General features: G+C 37.6%; 1 protein-coding gene across 1 annotated transcript; it reads left to right on the top strand.

Moving 5' to 3' along the window:
- Positions 1-1,560: 1,560 nt before the first annotated feature.
- Positions 1,561-10,935, top strand: LOC118826389 (macrophage mannose receptor 1-like). Its single transcript, XM_036597348.1, has 6 exons — positions 1,561-1,642; positions 7,175-7,240; positions 8,200-8,238; positions 8,325-8,539; positions 9,850-10,009; positions 10,412-10,935. Exons 3-6 carry the CDS (start codon positions 8,202-8,204, stop codon positions 10,771-10,773), a joined length of 774 nt encoding a protein of 257 aa, XP_036453241.1. The 5' UTR covers positions 1,561-1,642; positions 7,175-7,240; positions 8,200-8,201; the 3' UTR covers positions 10,774-10,935.
- The last annotated feature ends 809 nt before the right edge of the window (positions 10,936-11,744 follow it).

Below are 11,744 nucleotides of genomic sequence, written 5' to 3'. Positions count from 1 at the left end.
TTTAAAAAAAATGTGTTTCAGCCAATTGAACAGGCCACTGTTCCACTGTAGATTCAAATGGGTTACGGTGTCTGGAAATACTGTTGAAATACTGGAAATACTGATGAGAATTACAACAGAGAAGCTCAGCAACTGCTAACAGGCTAAATGCTACAGTACACATTCAATTCCTGCTGTCACTCCAACACCAGTCACTCAATTTTGTGCTCTCAAAGTCTTTATTCTCTAGCCTTTATCCTTTCAGATGTGTTGGCCACTGGATAAGCTAACTAGGCTAGAGGAGCTGGTTAGCAACTAAACCATGGAACGGGTTTAATTTCAGCTTTCTGTCCCTTCAACACCACCTACTCGACTCGGCTTCCTCAGATTTGACTCATTGGCATGTAAACTTGTGTCAGTGTTCTATGAGTCAGGATTGGACCAGTTCGGTGGTAAGATGAGCTAGTGGTGTGCTAGCTATGCAATGCTAACCAGCTCCTCGTTCAGTGCCTTTTAACATTTAGCAGTTGTTACTAAATGGTTTAGCATTTATTCCATGGTGGATTGAAAATCATGTACTGATTTCATTTATTTAGTGATCATGTAAGTGAACTGAACGTATTTGATTATTTGATTGGCGGCACAATAACGCTGTAACCGTAAAATCAATCAGCAAATAGCTACGCCTTTGAGTCTTCCACCAAACTGTTCTGTGGACCTGAACACTGTTAGCTAACGTTGTTCAGAGAATCACTCTGAGCACGGTTTGTATGTGTTCCATGTTGAACTGTGTCAGTGGAACAGTGGAAAAGAGGCCTGATTCACTTGCTGATGGTTTAACAGCTGTTAATCTAATATCAGTACTGATGTTGATTTAACATTTTGAGTGGTACTTTGTAGATGATTAATAAACTTTCAGCAGAGTATCAACACCACATCAACAACACATCAGTGAAGTAGCAGTACTGCAGCATCTGAATACACTGAAGTAAATATCTTGTAGATGCTCTGTTGATACATTATGTATCACTGTTAATATGCTACATGAAATGGACTTAATATGTTACTTCCATTAAGCAAAACCTAACCTTACCCAACCTTATCCAAAACCAGGGTACACTGGCCCTCATCCTAATCTTAACCTCAACCCTAAACCCTAATCTTAACCCTAACCTTAACCAAAACCTAATCCGGTTAAGATCCAGGTACAGAATAGCATCAGCAGTGTGTCTATAACAGAGATGGTCTGTATTAGACCTGTTACTTGTTCAGTGACCTCTCAGGTTAAACGTCTACAGATATGAACCTGGATCCTCCAAATAAAGTGAAAAACTACTGTACTGAGCAGATTATAAACAAACTGTATTGACAGTTAAAAGTCTCTTTAAAATGTACTGAATGTATTCACTGCTGCTACATAAGTAAGATGATGTTAAAATTGAGTGTTTATTTCTTCTAAAAAGCACCACTCAAACCAAAATGTCACTTAGATTTAATGCAAGATGACAATGATTCACCACACAGGGCTAAAGTCAACAACAAGGTTGCTCAAACAGAAGAAATTCCATAGTTCAGAATAAACCTCAATGTATCAGTTTTAGAAGAGCAAAGCTCCAGTGATTTATGCTTCAGGATGGGAAACATATTCAGTAACTGCCCAAAGGTAAGTAAAGTTTTTTCTGCTTTTCATTCTTTAACAATTTTACTGACCATCTCACATTTTATGTTACATACAGTACAATGACTTGCTTTATTCAGGGCCTGGAAAAATTAGGATCAGTGCTGAAGGTAAACTCTCTAGGAGCAAGAACGCTGAGGAGGAACCAGGACCAAGATTATTATTATCCAGTGGCTGCTGTGAATTTCAGTGGAATTGCTTCATTACCTTTCCTAACTTGTAGATCATTAAACTTAGACCATCAACTCCCTTTTTATCTACACTAATGTTTATGGAGCTCTCTTATCAGCTCTTGCAAATTTCATGTTAAGTAATTTACTCCTGAGCTGTTACTGGTAAAGTTGACAGAAAAGGCGTCGCTGGACTGCTGTGTAATTAAAGATATTTGTAGTTGTGTAACCCAGTTAAAGTGTCCGTGATGACAAAAAGTGCACCCAATGAAAATGTGTCTATTAAACGTTTATGGATGTTTGATCATCACTTTAAACATACTGATGTATAAAGTTGATCTACAGAAATAAAACAATAACATTGAAAAAAAAATTGCACTCATTTGTAGTGTTAAAATCACACCAACAGAAATGCAGCTTCACACCAATCACACCTTTAACACTGCTTCAAGTGCCTACATTTAGAATGTGCATCTAAACAGGTACAGATAACCAGAAAATCAGATAGTAACGATCAATTTGTGGTGTTACTGCGTGATGGATCATCTACATCAGTGGTTCCTGATTTGGCAGAGCTCTTTCCATGAATGTTTTGTTGTTTTTCAGCTCTATGCTGAAAAATGTAGAACAGGGCCCAAGTTGACTTTCAGTGTTTTTGAAGTTAAAATTGATGTAAAATGTTGCTTTGTTTCATCTAAACTAAGATTTTGCTTTGGATTGTCTCATCCAAAGTGTTGATTTGAATAAAACAGTTAAATTCCTTCTTACCACATGAAGCATTTATTTATTTTACTTATTTTACTGTTTTACTTTTACAGTGTAACTTGGTTGAAGTGAGTTTGTTGGAGCAGAGAAAACACTAACCAATGAAATCCTTGAGGTTCAATTCAAAATGGCCATTAGGGACTAAAACATTAAAGCTTAAATTGTGCACCTTTGGGCAAGTGGAGTCAAAAACCAAAAGGTGCAAAACCAGGAGATACACTATATTGCCAAAAGTATTCACTCACCCATCCAAATCACTGAATTCAGGTGTTCCAATCACTTCCATGGCCACAGGTGTATAAAACCAAGCACCTAGGCCTGCAGACTGCTTCTACAAACATTAGTGAAAGAACGGGTCGCTCTCAGGAGCTCAGTGAATTCCAGCGTGGTACTGTGATAGGACGCCACCTGTGCAACAAGTCCAGTCATGAAATTTCCTCTCTACTAAATATTCCACAGTCAACTGTCAGTGGTATTATAACAAAGTGGAAGTGATTGGGAACGACAGCAACTCAGCCACGAAGTGGTCGGCCACGTAAAATGACAGAGCGGGGTCAGCGGATGCTGAGGCGCATAGTGTGCAGAGGTTGCCAACTTTCTGCAGAGTCAATTGCTTCAGACCTCCAAACTTCATGTGGCCTTCAGATTAGCTCAAGAACAGCGTAGAGAGCTTCATGGAACGGGTTTCCATGGCCGAGCAGCTGCATCCAAGCCTTACATCACTAAGCGCAATGCAAAGCATCAAATGCAGTGGTGTAAAGCGCCGCCACTGGACTCTAGAGCAGTGGAGCCGTGTTCTCTGGAGTGACGCATCACGGTTCTCCATCTGGCAATCCGATGGACGAGTCTAGTTTTGGTGGTTGCCAGGAGAACGGTACTTGTCTGACTGCATTGTGCCAAGTGTAAAGTTTGGTGGATGGGGGATTATGGTGTGGGGTTGTTTTTCAGGAGTTGGGCTCGGCCCCTTAGTTCCAGTGAAAGGAACTCTTAATACTCAGCAGACCAAGAGATTTTGGACAATTTCATGCTCCCAACTTTGTGGGAACAGTTTGGGGATGGCCCCTTCCTGTTCCAACATGGCTGTGTACCAGTGGGCCGACATTATATTAAACCCTAAGGATTAAGAATGGGATGTCACTCAAGTTCATATGCGTGTGACGGCAGATGGGCAAATACTTTTGGCAATACAGTGTAAGAAGGCTCAGGATTTTAGACAAGAACAACTAGCAAGGCTTCACCACATCACAGAGAAAACACTGAGTGTAAGTAGACAGGTAAAACAGTTCCAACAGTCCACAGGCAAAGATGATTAGCAGCTATGGAAACCAGTTCGTTTTCCAGGGAAGATGATCTCTGGTGGTAAGTATGGGTGTGCAAGGGCCCTATCTGGTGGGCCTAAGTCCCTAGCTTTTGCCTTCCAGTGCGTGCCACCGGAAGTAAGCTGCTCGGAGTAAATTACTTAACGTGAAATTTGCAAGAGCTGATAAGAGAGCTCCATAAACATTAGTGAAGATAAAAAGGGAGTTGATGGTCACGTCTGGGTGAGTAGGTTTAAGTTTAATGATTTACAAGTTTGGAAAGGTAATGAAGCAATTCCACTGAATTATATAACAGTCACTGGATAATAATATAGAATCCTGGTTCCTCCTAAGGTTTTTGTTCCTGGAGAATTCACCTTCAGCACTGACCCCATATTCTCCAGACCCTGAGTAAAAAAAGTCAGTGCATTGAATAGTCATATGCAAACGTTTTGGAGCCTCTGGTCGAAGATATGTTTTGTTGATTTTCTATGCAAAAATAGGTTAACATGCACAATGCACAATTACTGTTTATTTACTGAAATTGACATATTAATAATAAAAATTAAATGAGGCTTATGTAAAAGCTATGTCACTTTTCACTAGATTTAGCAGAAAACTGTCATATTTAAGTGTGTTCTCTGTAGAGGATGTTAACTTATTTTCACCTAGAAAATCAACAGAACATGTCATTTGACCGGAATGCTCAAACATTTGCATATGGCTGTATGTGACAAATCAAATGTAAAATGCAAAAAAGATGCAACAAAAATTGAATGATGAAAGAAACCAATGAAAAACAAAACAACTTCACTGCCTTAATTTACTGGCACATAAAGCTCTGAGGTGCTGAATATGTGTTCATGCATTTCTCACAGTGGGTAAACACATTGTTCTAGAAAATGTCAAAATAAAGCCCTTAGTCATCACAGTAATGGCATGGGGTGACAAGTATGACAATACAGTGAAAAAATTAATCACATTCTGATCCAACACAAAATTATCCTTAAACCTGAAAGTAGCTGAGTAGATGTTAATTGAACCCTCGAAATCTACATTTGTGCATGAACAGTTCCTAAAATGTGATCTGATCTTTATTTGTTACAATAAATAAAGATAAATGTCTTTCACAGTTACTGACGGAAAAGAAACTCTTAGATTTCTAGAAACTAGTAGAACCTCTTCTTTCTTTCTTTCTTTCTTCTTTCTTTCTTTCTGTAGTCGCTGATCATGTGCAGTGGTTGGGAAGTATTTATGTCCATTTCTCTTCAAATCTGTCTCTGTATATGTACATTTTTGTGTCGGTATTATTAAATACATTTTTTGTTTAGCAGAATCATGCATGTAGTTTTTAAACTCTTCAAGTATTGTAGCAATACACTTTTTCAATCAAGATTTATTTGGAAACAAACAGGTTAAAATCTTAAAACATCCAATAGAAAATTGTTCAACAGAGGTTTTTTTCTCTGTGATATGCAGGTAGACACAGCCAAGTGAGCTCTTCCATTGGTTAGGACTTCAGGAGCTGAACTGAAGGCCTAACCTGTCAGATTAAGTAACATAGAGTGACATCGGAATCAACCTATCATTTTTTGATTTCCAATGAGCGGAACCAATTTCAGGACAGCAAAATCTCACTCTAGGCTTTCTAGAAGTTCTAGATACCTCCTTGACTGTGAATATGAGCTTTAACCTTACCAGGTTTTTTAGTCAGCAGCAGCAGATCTCGTTTCTGAATCACTGTAAAACTGCTGAAACATATAGAGCATCTTTCACAAGTTTTAAATGTCTGTATTTAATGTAGAACAGGAAAAACATGTAAATCTTATCACTAATGTACTACCAGAATCTTACAGAGGGGCTAGTAGAAATTAGCATTACTCTAGAGGTGATCTTTTTCCTTGTATTTGACTGAGCTTTGAATTTATGGTCCAAATTGAAGGCCTAGCTCTAAAAGTCATGGTTTACCTCTGCATTTCTTTATTTAAATCTGTCTTAGCACATGATGACCTCCTCTCCTGGTCAAAAATCTAATAATCAAGTAATGACTAAAGGAGTAGCATCCTAAGATGTACTTTTTTTTTTACAATATTTCAAAGACGTGTTTCTGTATTTATTTCAAGCAAAATGAAGGCAAAGTGCTGCTTTGCTATTGATTGTGTTTTTGTAGTACTTTTACATCCACTTTCATACAGATCAATGAATAAGTAAAGAAATCAAAAATATAATAGTTAATTCAGAGATAACTGAAAATGGAAAAAATCAAACTGAATTTGTATAAACATGGATTATGTGTCTGACAGCATGCAGGACAGATATTTGTGTGGTATGAAATGTTGAGAAAACCAAAAAAGAAAACAGAAGTGGTTTACTTTGCCAAAATGACAGCTAACATTAGGCCTACACTGTGTATGACTTTGGGATTTGGAGACCTCTGTGGTGTAAAGGTATAATTGCACACGATGTTCAGAAGAACATTTTGTAGTGTGAGTTGTTCTCCGGACCCCTTCCCCAAGGGGATGAATCTGATGATTGCGAGTGCATTGAAAGAGAATTCAAAGAGAACTCAGTCAAAACTTGGTGAAGGACGTGTCTTCCAAAGATGTCAGTGAATGATCTACTGTTTTCATCAAATCTTCATCAGTATAATGTTGATTTTGTATTTGAGACCTAAACATTGAGCCGGACTCACAATGAGCTGGAGGAAGTTGCAGGGCGAAAGGACTGTCTGGGCTTCTTTGCTTTCTCTATTGCAACCATGACCCTAGTTGGATCAAGCTGTTTAAGAAGATGGTGATGATTGAGCTGGACCTTCTTTTTGAGACTGTGTGCGTGATGTCGATATGTAAAGACATATGATGTGGTGTGAAAAACTCCCGACTCAACACCTATGACTTCTAAATTATTTCAGGCTTTACAACTGTTGTTTAATTTTATTGCCACTTTTTCACAGACATATATTCAAATATCCCTGCGATGGACTGGCGACCTGTCCAGGGTGTATCCTGCCTTCCGCCCGATGACAGCTGGGATAGGCTCCAGCACCCCACCGCGACCCAGAAGGATAAGCGGTTTAGATGATGGATGGATGGATGGATATTCAAATATCAGACTCATTTGAATACATGTTTGCGTTTTGAAAAATGTATGCCTTTTTTAATATATGGGTCTGCTGTGTCTCTGCCTTCATTTGCATTTCTTTCTGCTGACGTCATGTAAATGACCATAAAAAAGCTGGAGAAGCACAGAACAAGTACAACTACTGGCTTTTATTTTCTCTTTAGCCATACAGACGTAAACTGGAGAGACAGACAGACTAACAGAGTAGCAGACTTAAGAACAGGTAACAGGTAAGAAACACCTTTAAAAGCTCCAAGGTCATGTTATTGTGCACTGGTTCTTAATGTGCATCTTTGGAAATACTATACAGTCATTTGTTTCTTATGTCATTGTAACTCCAAATAATGGCTTATGATTATATCAGACTGTTATTATCAGTTCTGAAATAGTTGTTTTTTTATTGGAAATCTGATTAAAATGTAACTTTGTCATTTCCATAACAGTGGGATTTGATGAGTTTTGACTAAAAGTAAAAAATGCTCTAATGCTCTTCTATTTTTAATCTGCTGTTTACAAATACAGTCATATACGAAGGTGTAGGCACCTCAGGTCAAATTACATGATTTTCTAAGTGAAAATAAGTTAACATGTCCACTACAGAGAACACACTTCTGCACATTTTAATGCAAAAGTTCTGTTTATTTGCTGAAATTAACATATTTGGAAGAAGAAAACATACAAAGCGGCCTGTTCAAAAGTTATGGCACATTTGATATGCTATGTTTAATTTCTTCCTTCCCATGTTATGAGTGCTTCAAATAAAAACCTGGGACTAGCTTTGCATTTTACACATTTTTAGGTTTGCACTTTTCACATGTCACATTTTATCATAACTATGTTCTGTGTTAGCCTATAGTATGTGTGCTGCATACCTGTAATGTTACATCTAAAGAAGTCAAAGTTGATCTGGGTAGCATTAGCACAGTGTCTCATACAGAGATGAACACAGTGGGCAGTTCAGTCTGTGGCCAAGCCTCTCTATGCAAATTCATGGTTGTGCTTTAGAAAGACACATTTTACCTTGAAGAAATGCAGTCATAATTTAAATAAGCATTAGCTGAAGTATTGCAGAATGTCAGTGTTATTGAGGTGATGATTACATATTGAATTTAGCTACAGTACCTGTTGTCAGAGATTTGTGAAGTTTATACTAATATTTAACGCCTGACTTCTCTCTCTTGTTCCACAGTCATGAATTCGGCACTGCATGTTATCCTCCTTTTTTCAGGTCAGTGTAAGTTCAAGGTCGTCTGCAAAACTTGTCTATTGTTTAATTCCTGTACTGTCATGATGCTGAGAGATTTTCAACAACAGGTCAGTGGGCTCTCACCTTGTGTGGTACTCATCAGTTTCATGTGGTGGAAGAAAGTAAGAACTGGACCGAGGCTCAGAAATACTGCAGAGACAAATTCACTGACCTGGCCACCATTGAGAGCCGAGAGGAAATGGACACTGTAATAACCATTATCAGTGGGAGAGAAGGCCATTTTTGGATAGGTCTGATACTGACAGTGGAAAACAACACCCCTGTAAGCAATTGTGTACATTTTCAAGACTTTGAATACTGTGCAAATACTAACTCTGCTTAATTCTGTCCTTTGGTACCTAAAAGCATTTTGAAAAGAAGCTAACACCATCTCTGCAAGGAACAAACCTAAATGTCATATTTCTGCACAATTTAGTGCACACTTAGCATTTACTTGTTGAATGAATGATATTGAAAAAATGATACATAAAAAATGAATAAATCATACATATGACATCTGTCAGTCAGTATTAAGTGATACCCCCTTTTGCCTAAATCACAGTCTCCAAATGTTTCTCATATCCTTATTTCTTGTAGACTTTGTAATCTTAATTTAGGCTATACTCCCCACTTTTATTGGCAAAACACTTCTAGTTCCAAAATCTTTATCGATCATTGTGTATGCACAACATGTTTGAGATCTTCTCAACAGATTTTCAAAATATTCAAGTCTGGGGTCTGTGAAGGCCTTTCGAAAACTTTAATCTTTTGTTTCTTTCAATAGTTCAATGTTGAATTTGATGTATTTTATGGATCATTGTCTTACTGTTACATTAAACCTTTTTCCGTTCATTTCTTGACTGACTGTGGGACATTACTGTAACCTGTGTGGCCACTGACTGCAACCCTAAAGCTTAGTAGACCCTCCCTTATATGTAACAGTTGGCAAGGTGTTCTTTTCATCATATACTGCTATTGTGTTCTCAAAGTGTGCCTGTGGTGATTGTGGGCAAAGATATTAGGTTTTGTTTCATCAGATCACAGTTCTGTTTTCTCAGCTGTCAGTGTTACACTCTTCCAGTATGTGCTAATCTACACAGACCACGGTCGTAGCTAGCCCTACTCATGTTTACCAGGATGTCAATACTTGTGGTGGGCATTTTATTTTATAGTCTTCTTTTGCTTTGTAAGAGTCAGATATCTCATTGAACTGTTTGATGAGCTCCAAGCTAAGTGTAAGAGAGTTTTGATTCCTAGAATTTATTTTTCTCTAGAATTATCTATACGTGGCTTGGATTAAGGCCTAATGAGTCAAATAAGATCTGAGACTTGAAAAAATTAGCACTAGTATATCAACGGAAGGGGCACCCAAACTTTTGCATGTGCCACATTTTATTTTAAATTCAGTATATTCATGTTAGTATATTAAATTCAGCAATTTAATGATAATTGTGCATTAAAATGAGTAAAAAGATGGTTAATTTTTTCCACAAACTTGGCAAATTTAGTCCTATTAAATATTATTTTCTTGGGTACGATGAAAACTGAGAGTACAGTGTATTTGTTTACTGATTAGGTATTAATTTGTCCTAGAGCTGGATCTGGTCAGATGGAAGTCAAACCTCATACAGGAACTGGAATACTGGTCAGCCAGACGTCAAGGCTAATTACTGTGGGGAATTACGAAGTGAAGATGCATACAGATGGACTGTTATAGAGTGCAACCTGCTACATAAATTTGTCTGCTATCAAAGTGAGTCCTCTAGGTTTGAGATGATGTAAGATCATGAGATGTCAAAGACATGACACGTTTTCCTACATCCATAACTTTTTAAAAAACCTGTATGACTATGAAGGGCAGCTTTAACACTTCTAAATTAAATATATTTCAGGAGACTTCTGAACAATCTTTGTTAATGTGTGTACAAAATGACAAATTGGACATAATGGAATTACATATATGCTAATACATATCATATATTTCAAATCCATACATTGCCTGCCAAATTAGATTTTAATTGAAAATGTCTAGTGGTGTAATGAGTTACACTACATGATGCTTATTGTAAAACCCCTAATATAAGGCATCTTTCAAACATTTTATAATTTCATGATGCCAAATAAGAATGTTATTTTTTTTATTATGTGTTTGCAGATATTCCACTTATCCTGGTTAAACAGAGCAAGACGTGGCGAGAAGCTCTGAGGTACTGCAGAGATAATTATGTGGACCTGGTGTCAGTTCACACTATGGAAATCCAGCACTGGGTGGAGTTTGTTACTAAAAAGGCCTCCACTGCTAATGTGTGGATGGGTCTGCGTCACACCTGCGCTCAGAGCTTCTGGTTCTGGGTGAGTGGATCAACTATCTGCTACCAGAACTGGGCTCCAGGGAGCGGGACAGGGGTGGAAGACTGCAGTGGAGGAGAAAGAACAGGAGCAGTACAGTTTGGAAGTAAGCAGTGGGTCAGTCTGCCAGAGACTCAGGAACTCAACTTCATCTGCACCACTGTCTGATATTATTTCTTAATATGTGGTACTTTATTTGTTTAATTAACAGGGAGAACACATTAATCAGCATCATTATTGTTTAATGTACATGAGCTAGATTTAGTCAAATGGCAAACTTTCATCTGGACAGGTTGATGTTAACACTGAAATTGAGTGCTTCTCACATTGGCAAAAACAGAAACAGACAGGGAAACGCTTCACTAAAAAAAAACAAAAAAAAACAACAAAATTAAACCCATAAAATATACACATAAGACACAAAACAAAGACAAATTTTCTTAATTGTCTTAACTTAGGTAACTACTAATGAAACTGGATCCACATACTTTACAGTAGCATGTGTTTCCAGTTCATTACAGACTTAAAAAATGGTTCTTCAAGGGTTCTTTAGTAAAGACAATTATTCTATTTAGAACCATGAGTTCTGTATAAAATCACTTAGAGGGCTCTTTGCATGGTGAAATATTCCTCAGATTGACAGAGAACATGTTTTATAAAACGGATAGTTCCGGTGCTAAAATCTGATTGGCTGAGCCGCATTTGAAGCCATTGTAAAATCCACAATATGCGCACACCTATGACGCCTCACAACAACTGAATTGTATATTATTGTGCCACAACACACACAATAATAAAAAAAAAATAACAGGCTTGAATCAAAGTACTTACAATATGATTCACTGTAAAACAGCAGTGTAAAAGTCTGAAAATGTCATTTGAATGAATTACATGCTTTAAATGTTCATGTTTCAGTCAGAAGTAGCGTCAAAACCAGGCTGAATCCCAAACGGCTCTATATTATCTAAATAGGGTGCTATGAAAGTTTTAGAATTTCTAGCCTCTACAGCCAAGTAGTACGTTATTTATTAAATATCCATGTGTCTGAATCCCAAATGACTATTTTTTAGCTATATTTTGCACTGTTGGGCTGCAGGATCCAGTATTTAAATTCCTACGTAGTGCACTATGTAGGGTGT

Source organism: Colossoma macropomum, unplaced genomic scaffold, assembly GCF_904425465.1.
Source record: "Colossoma macropomum unplaced genomic scaffold, Colossoma_macropomum, whole genome shotgun sequence".
Taxonomy (NCBI): Eukaryota; Metazoa; Chordata; class Actinopteri; order Characiformes; family Serrasalmidae; genus Colossoma; species Colossoma macropomum.
The sequence above is the reverse complement of the archived record's forward strand: the minus strand, read 5'-3'. Positions and strand labels throughout refer to the sequence as shown.